The sequence below is a fragment of the Scylla paramamosain genome, chromosome 32, assembly GCF_035594125.1.
Source record: "Scylla paramamosain isolate STU-SP2022 chromosome 32, ASM3559412v1, whole genome shotgun sequence".
NCBI lineage: Eukaryota > Metazoa > Arthropoda > Malacostraca > Decapoda > Portunidae > Scylla > Scylla paramamosain.
Genome location: NC_087182.1, coordinates 18390876 through 18402380, shown reverse-complemented (window position 1 = coordinate 18402380; position 11505 = coordinate 18390876). Strand labels below are relative to the sequence as shown.

At 44.4% G+C, this 11505-nt stretch overlaps 1 protein-coding gene across 2 annotated transcripts; it reads left to right on the top strand.

Annotated features, from left to right (window-relative positions):
* Positions 1-2061: 2061 nt before the first annotated feature.
* LOC135089339 (organic cation transporter protein-like) lies at positions 2062-11505 on the top strand. 2 transcript variants are annotated; one of them, XM_063984898.1, is made up of 13 exons: positions 2062-2141; positions 4176-4427; positions 4631-4766; positions 5099-5285; positions 6261-6364; positions 6633-6698; positions 7006-7160; positions 7520-7688; positions 8286-8433; positions 8535-8743; positions 9497-9669; positions 9969-10153; positions 10381-11505. In XM_063984898.1, exons 1-13 carry the CDS (start codon positions 2090-2092, stop codon positions 10561-10563), a joined length of 2019 nt encoding a protein of 672 aa, XP_063840968.1. In that variant the 5' UTR covers positions 2062-2089; the 3' UTR covers positions 10564-11505. The 2 variants fall into 2 exon arrangements, with proteins under 2 accessions (XP_063840968.1, XP_063840969.1); XM_063984899.1 differs by lacking the exon at positions 6633-6698.

Sequence of the window (11505 nt, the reverse complement as noted above, 5' to 3'; positions counted from 1 at the left end):
ACACCACAGAGAGAATCAGTTTTATTTGTTAACGGATAACTTTCACAACCGCCATTTCTAGAGACTCTAACATTAACCTGTTAGAGTGCGATACACTCCCACCAGTAAACAGCTTCTGAAATTCAGTTCAGTCTTTCAACTATTTCCCTTTCAACACCCGCCCCGCAAGACCTCCTGACCATAGTGCCACAGCTTCTTCCCTCCTGGTTCATATATGGATTAGTTTCGCTGTTCCCTCCTCTTCTGTTATTCTTCTCTTTAGCAGTCATATCTTGGTATTTCTAAATACAGTTCTATACAAGGGTAATAGCAATCATAAAGGAACCTTTGGGCTAACAAAAGTCTGGAAATACATGAAGTTTGAAATAAATCTCTCAGAGGTGTGAGCCACTGGTATGATTTATTCGTACGTTTATTAGTGGCGACGAGCGGAGGATGCCAGATGTAACAATAGGATCGTGTGTAGGCCGCTGAGCCAAGCACGTCGAGCTGGCAGAGCAAAGTATGAGCAGCGGCAGCAGCCAAACAAAGTGAGTTTCAAACGGCTTAGTCATAATCCGAAGTGTTGGCTAAGCATCCAGGTGCGCAGTTCCCGTACATGAAAAAAATCTACATTCTAACAAGTTTTGTTACGATCATCACCCACTTGAGCCATTACGTCACTCCGCCACCACCACCATCACCACCACCATCACCACCTCCAAGTTACGATCGTCACACCCGAAACTGCTTGACGACACCACCACCATATCAGCCTCCGGCCTCCGTGCAAAAAATTACGATATGCTGATACAACGTGATATATAAGAGATGAGGAGAGATCGCCGAGGATAATAAATATGCTGTAGGTTATCATAAGACTAACAGATAAGATAATAGACCTGGAGAAAACAACAGACTACCACTTGGTAAGCGATGTTCAGGTTGTTACCATAATATTAACTGACAAGGGAACCAGAAGTTCACTGGTCAGCTAAGATAACTAAGATGTGGAAAAGACGGACAGCGGGCACAATAGTTGTCAAAACTCCTCCTTGTTCCTGACTGAAAGAAAATAAGATTTACAGAAGTTATTGAAAAATTAACATTATGGCAATGAAAGTCTTCTCGGGATAAGAAAAAAAAAAATCAGCATGAGGCTTATTAGGTGGTGCAGGAAATAGGAACAGAGGGAGACAACAGAAGCTGCACAGAGCTGTCAGACCAGAGAGGGTCAATATGGGCAAGCCGCCTGTCGCAGTAATCGTAAATATAGCGTAACAGTTTCACTGTCCAGAGTAAAATGTTAATGTTATATATTGAGAGGGGATATTGAGAGAGGGAAATTATGTATGTGAAGGATGTACTTTGCATGTTACTGAATGTTAACTGCTTGAGGACATTCGAATTGAAATATGCTGGTGAAGTGTTTGATATTTTTAATAAAAATTAACTGAAGAGAGACGAATCCAATATCATGTAACTTTTATTGCTTTGTAAAGGATGTGTTTAATTGTCAGAAGTTGTATAAGATCGCAAAAGTCGTAGATATATGTACTCGTATGCAAATAATATTAAGTAAAGTTTATCAAACTCATCACGTGCCCTTGAAAACACAAGTGCGTCTTATATGATTAGAGACAATCAAATAACACTGAGGGAGGCCACTGTGCACGTGATCTGCACTCTGCTTCGAGGTGCGGTGACTGGTATTGTTTACTGCTTGTTTCACACAAGTAACTAGATCTGTATCAACTAAAAGACTGTATAACCCATGCCTCACGCTATGCATTCTCAAGGCTATACAATACAAATTTTCTCTGTTCTGATCATATGGAATAAGAATGATGAACAACCTCATGAAACTCACTGAAAGAAATTATTACCTTGATAAACTCCAACATGATACAGGAAAAACACACGAACTGTCAAACACTAAGACTGAGAAGCATACAACTACCAACCCAATAATAATAATAGTAATAATAATAATCAACAGCAACCAAAGCTGGGGCGCAATATGGCCTAGTGACTTTTAGCGACTTGTGCGAGATGAATCTGGTGACTTTTGACAACATGATCTGCCGGTGGGGCGCGTCCCTCAGGCAACATGGCCAGTGTAGTGACGCACGCGGCCACACAAACGCCGGCCACTGCAGCGGGTAAGACTTGGCGGTTTGTTTACAGAGAGAAGACAAACATACACGTATGGAGTTGACGTCCTCCTGTGGTGACCCTTGAGGTGCTGCTCACTGGGCGCCTTCCGTGGTTTCAGAAGTGGATGTCTCAAGCTGTAACACACTGAGATTTAAGTCTTAGGGTTTTTGAAGCAGTACAGCACACACACACACACACACACACACACACACACACACACACCACTGTAACAGTGTGAACGGCCTCCACGGTCAATTTCCCACCGGTTTGGAAGAACGCCACCACCTCATCCTTGCCTATCGTAAATACAAGGCAACTAAAATGTGCAAAGCGGAGAACTAGACAACCAGTCTTCTGCATCATTATTCGTTGTCATGAGAGCAAACGCGATATAGCGCGCGCGCGCGCGCGCGTGTGTGTGTGTGTGTGTGTGTGTGTGTGTGTGTGTGTGTGTGTGTGTGTGTGTGTGTGTGTGTGTGTGTGTGTGTGTGTGTTTCACATAGGGCCACAATACTTGTAGCACACACACACACACACACACACTACAACCAGCTCATGTTTGTTAATCAAGGCAATATCCTCATGATGAAGCATCAGTTTGTTGTCCTACACGGTGTCTGATACCACAACCTTCACTTTCTATTCCTCATGGATGGCAAACTAAACATCCTCAAGCTGAATCATCATAATCATCAGCAACAGCAGCAAGAACGACCGAAACATCTGATATCTTGCACAGCTTTATATTAGCTAAGAAACATTCGCAATCCCCATGACGGCGATAGGAGCAACAGCAGCAGTAGTAATTTCTTAGCAGCTTTTTTCTCTCTCTCTGAGCTCATACTGGGCTCATAGTCTTTGGCTCTTCCAGAGTGAGCCTTTTGTCTGTTTTCCATAATAATAATAATGATAATAATAATAATAATAATAATAATAACAACAACAACAACAACAACAATAATAGCAGCAGCAGTAGCAGTAGCAGTAATAGCAGTACTGTATAAGTAGTAATGGTAGCAGTAACAATAATTATACAAAAGAAAATAACGGTAAGGGACTCAAGACAGTCAAGTATTGTAAAGATATTGCGGGGATTTCTCCCTCTCATATTGGTGAGATTGAGAAATAGCGAAGAAAATATTTTGTGATAATTTGAAGAGACTTAGAAGATTATACCGTTTAACAATATCTTTAATGACAAGTTAGGGCGCCACGTCACTATCCTGCAGTTTTGCTTCTCCACATAACATTTGCACTTTGTTGCAAAGAGAGAGAAAGAAAAAAGTGAAATCTCAATCACTGCAAAGCGGATTTTAATAAGTTTTGCAAAATATCTAAGAACAAGAAGCCGAGCATGGGCGTTAGACGATATGGAGGCGTGTTGATTGTCAAAGAAAACATCAAAATTACAAGAAAAGTGTCTGTGATAGAAAAGAACGTTAGGTTGAAGCGTGGCGGACCATATTTTGAAACACTTCTGCACCGCATCTCCACTACATTCAAAAAGATGTAGTTAAAGTTACACGGAGTTTTAAGCTTTTATTTATTTATTTTTTTCTTGTTCAAGTGACAGATTCACAAGATTTCTACATTACTAACACGAGAAACACTTGAAAACCTGGCTAATCATGTCTGTGGCCTTTGAAAATAGTCGATGTGAAAGAGGAAAGCGTTTCAGAAAACATGCCTGAAGCGGGAGGGTGCGGAACAGACTGAGACAAGAAGGTGGCGGACAGACTGAGGAAGCAAACCTCAATGATGGGGCACAAGGCGAGGCGGGCGGCCCATGTCACAGATATCCGCAGAGTAAGACGGGGTTGCTTCAAGTGACAAAAAAGATGCCAGGAATCGTTGTCACGTGTGTGAGGATCGCTGAAAGGTGAAGAATGAAGCACGCGTATCGGGGCACCACGAAGACCGTCGGGGTGGTCACTAAAAGAATTCCTCCTTACTCTCTGTCGGCAGCCGCAGATTCATTCAGCAATCACACTTAATAAACACCAAGGGAAGATTTCTGACATTTATTTTGCATTTCACAGAAAGGATGGCGAAAAATCTTTTTACAAAAAGAAAACAAGACGAGGATGGGAGACACCACAAAGGAAGCACTCGCAGCAGCACACCTGCTGGTCCTCACGGAGATGTAGAGCAAGAGATGATGTCATTAAGTGAAGAGATGGACGGGGAGGATGAACACGCAGCGTCCACCCTGACTTGCTTCGAGGACATTATGAATATGGTTGGCTCGCGGGGCCGCTGGAATGTGTGTCTCTTCCTGGTCTGCTCCTTCTGTGAGTGAGGGACGTGTGGGAAGCACGCTTAGCACTGCCAGCCTCCCTCGTCATGCTTCATAAGGCAGGACAAACTTTGAAATTTTAGTTACCAATAAGATTCTATATTTCGTGGTTTGTCATCGCAACGGTATTCAGTTAATTAATGTTTCCCCTTCGCGGATCCGTAATGTCACATCTCTGTCCTCTGTCCCCTCCGGCAGCCACACTACTCAACGCCCTCATCACCATGTCCTACCAGTTCTTCGGCGTCACCCCAGACCACTGGTGCCGCGTAGAGTCCCTAAAGGAGGCCAACTGGACCGACCAACAAATCCTGGACTTTGCTATTCCCTTTGAGTAAGTCCTCACTCACTCATTCACTACTCAGGCAGTCCTTCCTTTCGTGGAACAATAATGAGCAGCCTTAAGGCAATGGTTAAGAGCTGTTTTTTTTTTTTTTCTTTTGATATTTGATCGTGCCATTGTGTCACGATCCTTGGGGACTGTCTCAAGCTTGGTCATCGGGGAGAGAGAGAGAGAGAGAGAGAGAGAGAGAGAGAGAGAGAGAGAGAGAGAGAGAGAGAGAGAGAGAGAGAGAGAGAGAGTGTGTGTGTGTGTGTGTGTGTGTGTGTGTGTGTGTGTGTGTGCACGCACAATTACCCACTAAAACTAAACACACACGCCCCCAGCAACAAAACGGGGCAGCACAACAAGTGCCACATGTACGACTACAACTACACGAAGGCGGCGCAGCTGGGGTACGACGCCGCCGTGACCTATCTGCACGACCTCGCCGACCAGGACACTCCCCGGGTCGTCTCCTGCAGCGCGCGAGATTTCAACCTGACGCAGCACGAGTCTTCCGTGGTGACTGAGGTAGGCGCGAGAGGACCTGTGCCTCCTGCGGGAGTAGGTTCTAAGATTTTAACCTGATCTGCGACTCACACTGGACAGACTGTTTACTGGGAGTGTTTCAGTGTGAGGAATCGCCACATCTTTTATCGGGCGTCTAGTTGTGTTTCAAAATTATTATTAAATACTTATGAATGGAATAGAAGTCTTTATTACAGACAACCAGACGGGGCAAAAACCTAGGTTATTCGTTTTTAATTATTAGGATTCGAAAATAATTTGTCTTTTATATAATATAACCGATATTCTTCGTAAAATTAAACGTTGAGACTATTGTTCTACATGACCAGTAAATTATAAAGTGTGGTCAGTCTGTGTGTTTCTCACTTTATATAGTTTGCTATTCTTTCCTTTTCGATCTTACGTCCAGCTTTCCTTGAATCAGGGCAAGAACGGTGCCTCAGAACGTCCAAACGGATGATTTTGGTTTCGGCATTAGGGAACCGTTACCCCGGCAGGATGCCTTTCCCAGCCTCGGACCATGACCAGGATTCGAACCCGTTCACCTGAGGACTCATAATACTCCATGAATATTAACATTACCACTGCATCACGGCGTTTCTTTCTCACTTTGTTTAGTAATGTTATAAGATGGTGACAATATCTAAAAAATTAAAGCTATCAAGAGATCAGTAAAGTATTACACTTCAAGATGAACACATCAGGCGTGTCGAGTTATCACCAGCCTGTTCCCTTTTGGTCCATAGCTTAACGTTTTCAGAGTCGAAAAGCTTCTTATTTTATCAGGTATTTTATTCAGCATGGCTGCATCTAGGTGCCTCATATTATGACAGCCCATTAGATATAGCCAAATTTTTCATGTACAGAATGGTAAGAGCGACGTTTCATTTGTACAATACTTTCATTAATCCGTTTTAGCTTATCTATCTTCTGTGTGTGTGTACCTGTGTGTACGTTAATTGATTCACACTGGTGCAGTGGGACCTGGTGTGTGATCGGCGAGTGTTGTACTCCACTACGCAAGCTGCAAATCAGATCGGCTACATCATCTCCTCGGTCTTAACGCCGTTCTTCACTGACAGGTGAGGATATTTGAAAATGTGTGTATGTGTGTGTGTGTGTGTGTGTGTGTGTGTGTGTGTGTGTGTGTGTGTGTGTGTGTGTGTCTGTGTGTGTGTGTGTGTGTGTGTGTGTGTGTGTGTGTGTGTGTGTGTGTGTGTGTGTGTATTTATGTCATATTAAAATAGAGATCCCATTTTCAGCCCTACCTAAGATTTGCCTCGCCTCAATAACTTGTTCATCTTCCAAATGAATTAATCTGGTCCTTCCTCTGTCCCCGCTGACGATCAGGGAGAAGACGCTAGAATCCTACCGCCGCCACCAGATGTGCTCTTCAGACAAAAACTACATTAACGTGTGAAGGCAAACTCTTACTTCTCCCCTTGTCAAATGAGATTCTATAAAGCTCAGTGTTCAGTATCGTCTCCTCTAATGTTTCTTCCTTCCCAGATGTTGCCTACTCGTAAATAGCTTACCCATGAATGGTTACTGTGTCTTTTGGATTTGATTCTTGTAGTCCGCTGTACAAGACATCGTTCTCATTCTTGCCATTTTCCTATTCGTCTTATGGGTGCCACCCCCCCCCAAAAAAAAAGTAATAGCTAACGAAAGTATTATAACAGTATCCAGAGCCAGTAACATCTGTCCACTCCTCCACCACAAGGTTTGGCCGCCGCCCCGTCGCCTTGTGTATGTCGGTCCTGGCCCTGCTGCAGGGACTGGCCAGCTGTTTATCTCCGTCCGTTACAGTCTTCATCATCTTCAAGTGCACGCACTCTACCGCCATATTTTCCCTCGTTACGTGCAACTTTCTTATTAGTGAGTAAAATAGAAATATATAAGTAAAATACTTAAATGTTTTTTGGAGTTAATTTTTTTGGAATTATTTAATTTCTGTAGACCATTTCGTGTACATCGACGGTTTTATTCTCAAAATTGATCTCCCAAAATGTAATTCTGATGACTGCACAGTTTTATCCCCAGTTTATACTTCGAATCTAATGTTCGTAGTTTTGATGGACTCTGAGCTTTTAAAATCTCGTTGTGACTTGAATGCAGATACACTAAGTACACAATTTTCGCTAAAGGAAACTAAAAGCAAGTACTCACCCGAAAAAAGAAAGGATAACTCGTTTCTTCATGTCATCTCTTTCCATTTGTCTCTGTTCTTGCTGCAGTGATGGAGATGTGCACCCCCTCATCACGTTCCACCTTCGGGAGCTTGTTTAGCATGGCCTGGGCCGTGGCCTGCATGATGCTGCCTGGGATCGCCTACCTCATTAAGCCTTGGCGCTACCTGCAGGCCGCCCTCACTCTGCCCAACCTCATCTTCCTGCTGTCGTGGAGGTGAGGGAGAGGAGGAGGAAACGTCACTACTAGTATATCGTAAAAATCATCATCACTACCACTATCATCACCATCATCACTATCACTATCATCATCATCATCATCATCATCATCATCATCATCATCATCAATTGGCTGACTTAAAATGCTAAATGTTGTTATTCATTTAGCATGAGGAAAGTCCCTTTGGTACAAACAGTTTGTTATTGATCAAGAGTCTTGTGTGTTTCAAAAAGAAACATTTTTCACTTATCAAAACTATAAAAAATGAATGTGATGAGTTCTTAGGGGGTAAGTGGCTGCGTGTTCTGACGCGTGTTGTGGTGAGGCGTGTTGAGACATTGTTGTAATAGCCTCAGCTTACAAGCTGTAGGAGGTGACCCATTTCAGTCACCAATACGGAAGGTGAGTGATGAAGGGCTGAGGGCAGCAGCGGTGAGAGGCCCGCCAAGGATCATCAGGATAAGAAGTGTGTTCATTTGCTATGGATATACTATCTCTGGTCACACAACGCTCCACTTCCGCAACGTGGACGCATATTTCTTAACTGTTATGCTGATGATGACGACAATGATGGTGACTGATAACATCCTGCAGGTTTCTACCGGAGTCGCCTCGCTGGTTGCTGCTGCAGGATCGTTACAAAGACACTGAGAACTTGCTGGTGAGGATCGCCGCTACCAACCGTCGCAAGATTCCTTCCAGGGGCGCCCTGCGAGCCGCCCTCACACGCATCAGCCACCAGGTGACTGGGAGATTATTTCTTACGTTTAGCAGACGACCCGTGGCCGCTGAGCGCTTCCCCATGAGCAGGAGGTTAAAGCTAATGGTGTCTTGTCGTTGCAGATGCGGTCTGAGCAGTACCAGCGTGACCACGATAATGAGAAAGGAGAAAGTGAACACAAAATTAGAGATAAAGCGTTGGTCACGTTTCGATACGTGGTGTCCCCATACAGCACCCTTCAGCTCGCTGGCAGGATGTGTCTGCTCCTGATGGTGTGGATCTTCGTGGCTTGTGCATACTACGGCATCTCCCTCAACGCCAACAACGTCAGGTAATGCACGAGAATGCTTCCCTTCTCTGGTGTCTCTGGTGTCTACCAACTCAGAAACAAATCAAATTTCTTTCTTCGGCGCTGCCGTTTGACCAACTACAACGGTGCAAACTGTAAACATACCAGCATGTCCAAACAAACCAAGGAGTTCCAGGAGAGGACAACCTTCTGGTTCAGTAGAGGTACCGCTAAGGGCCTTGGTTACTGTGCCGCGCACTGCACTCTCCATCTCCAATTACTTTTTGGATTTGATCAAAATTGTCGTGCACTCACCGCCCTTGCTCACAGTTACTTATTTCTCTAGCCACTCTGGCTGCTGTAGATGAGCGCATGGTTATGTACTCGTTCTTTTGTTAATGGAAAGTCATTTATCTTTAATAACTAAAACGCGTGTAGAATATCTTTAAATGATAGAGATGACAAAGCAGACTGAATGACTAGGACACAGTTTTCACCTTGATAACTCAGACTACATAAAGATTTTATTCACAAAAAAAAAGTTAATTGCATTATCATCTTCATGGGTCCCTATCAGGCTGTCGTCGGGACCTGGGCGCCCCGTCCGCCCATTTGATACGTTACGGATTTTCTGCGAGGGAAACCCATAGCAGAATCATTCTAAACACACCCAGACTGATCAGAAAAAGAAATTAATGCTCGATATTAGTCAGCGCCCTCTAAAAGAAAAAAAATCAACACGAATACGTATAGTACAGTTATTCAAACATTTAAACATTTTTATTTTCTTCCTAGCGTGGACCTTTACTTCTACATGTTCCTCGGTGGCCTGAGTGAGGTGCCTGCCTACCTGCTGGTGATGGTGCTCATGGTGCGGGCTGGCCGCCGTCCATCGCTCTTTGGCCTGTTCGTCGTCTGCGCCTTGTTTATCGCCGTGAACGCCGGCCTCATGTTCGCCTCCACTAATGGTAAGGAGAGGTGGGGAGAGAAGAAAGGAAAAGAGAGGCAGTGATGATGAACAAGTCAGCCTTAACGTTTAGTTTTTCCTTTGCAATCTCCTGTCTCTTTAAGGACAAGAGGCACAATCACATTGCAACATATCATTCTTATATTAATACATTTCCCGGGAGAGGCAACACGCACGCACCACGTCTCTTGTCTTATATTTGTTCTTCACTCTCGTCGGTAACGTATGATTCCTTTGCATTGTTCTTCTTGTTTCCATTTTATCTGAGTTCACTGATCACTTGTATTTCTCGGGCCACAGTTCCCGTCTCAGCCAAGATCATCCTGTCGCTGCTGGGCAAGATGGCCGTGGCCACAGCCTTCCAAATTGTTTACCTCTTCACCGCCGAGCTCTTCACCACCCACCAACGCTCCCTCGCCATCTGCCATTGTTGTTTCGCTGGGAGAGTTGGCAGCATTGCTTCCCCGTACATTAACGATATATTGGTGAGGGACCAGCAGCACCCAACGTGTGTGTGTGTGTGTGAATAGATAAATACGAGATAGTTTTATAAATACAAGTAAATATGTATATTGATTATCTTAAGCATTTGTTTATGTTGTCAGGTTTTATTATAGTATGAATTGTAATTCTCTCTCTCTCTCTCTCTCTCTCTCTCTCTCTCTCTCTCTCTCTCTCTCTCTCTCTCTCTCTCTCTCTCTCTCTCTTTCAGGGTGAGACAGCGGTATGGGCTCCATCAGCAGTGTTCTCCATGATGGCACTTCTTTCCGCCTTTCTCTCCCTCCCTCTCCCGGAGACTCGGAACCAGAACCTTCCTGAGGCAGACTATGATCTCGTCCGCGTCAAGGAGGAAGACGACTCAAAGAACACCATTTCAACTGTCCATTCTGTCTAAAATTAACTGCGCTTCACCTGCAGGCGTCGTTCAGGGACAGCAATACAGACTCCAACAGAGAGGAAGGTCCAGGAAAAATTAACTCCCAGGATCGTCAGGAAAATGGGCCTCTGGCTGCACCTTCACCTGTCCTCCGGCCGATAAAAATCCAGAGTATAGGGACTTACAGAATGTGGGAGAGGAAGACTCTTTTAGGACCAAGACACTACTTTTATTTATGTTTACACGAGTCCCGATATTGCAGTTTGGCATTACAGTTGACTTGATTTTCTCCTACCGGAAGGGGTAACAGAGAGAGAAAGAGAGAGAGAGAGAGAGAGAGAGAGAGAGAGAGAGAGAGAGAGAGAGAGAGAGAGAGAGAGAGAGAGAGAGAGAAAGAGAGAGAGTATACCCTGCATTCAGTCTCTCTCTCTCTCTCTCTCTCTCTCTCTCTCTAGGTGTGATAAACCACATTCAAGAGTATATATACTTTGAGCGCAGTGGCAGAGTGGTCAGCGCTCGGAAATAGTGATCGCGGTGCCCCAAATTCACGTCCCACGAGAGGTCTGCCAGTTTTCAAGCTCTCGCACAGTGGCCGGAGAGTGCCCACGTGCAACCTATTAGCCCTATCCTCGACGGCGACTGCATCGAGGTGTGCAAGGGGGCGGCATGAATCTCAGTGCCTGCGCCTTCCTAAGATTGGAGGCCGACCATCTAAGCCTCCGAAAATAGAACTGCGGAAGAAATACCTACCAGCACTAAAAGTCAAGAACACTGAAAAATAAGATAGAGATAAATTAAATGTTCCACACCTTTCATTGCTCTGCCCATTCTTCGTGTACTTTAAAATCCCAACATTCTCATAAAAACTCAGCACACTAAGGCCCACAAGTTCTACTGCTGGTGTTACCAAAAATCCTGTCACAGATTCTTATCACACTTTCTAATAAATCGAAAACCAAC

Excerpts from the sequence above, each read along its gene's own strand:
- LOC135089339 (XM_063984898.1), top strand. The coding sequence starts at position 2,090 with ATGGCCAGTGTAGTGACGCACGCGGCCACACAAACGCCGGCCACTGCA. Across the intron at positions 2,142-4,175 it reads AACGCCGGCCACTGCAGCGG|AAAGGATGGCGAAAAATCTT; the intron begins GTAAGACTTGGC and ends TGCATTTCACAG. Across the intron at positions 8,744-9,496 it reads CTCAACGCCAACAACGTCAG|CGTGGACCTTTACTTCTACA; the intron begins GTAATGCACGAG and ends TTTTCTTCCTAG.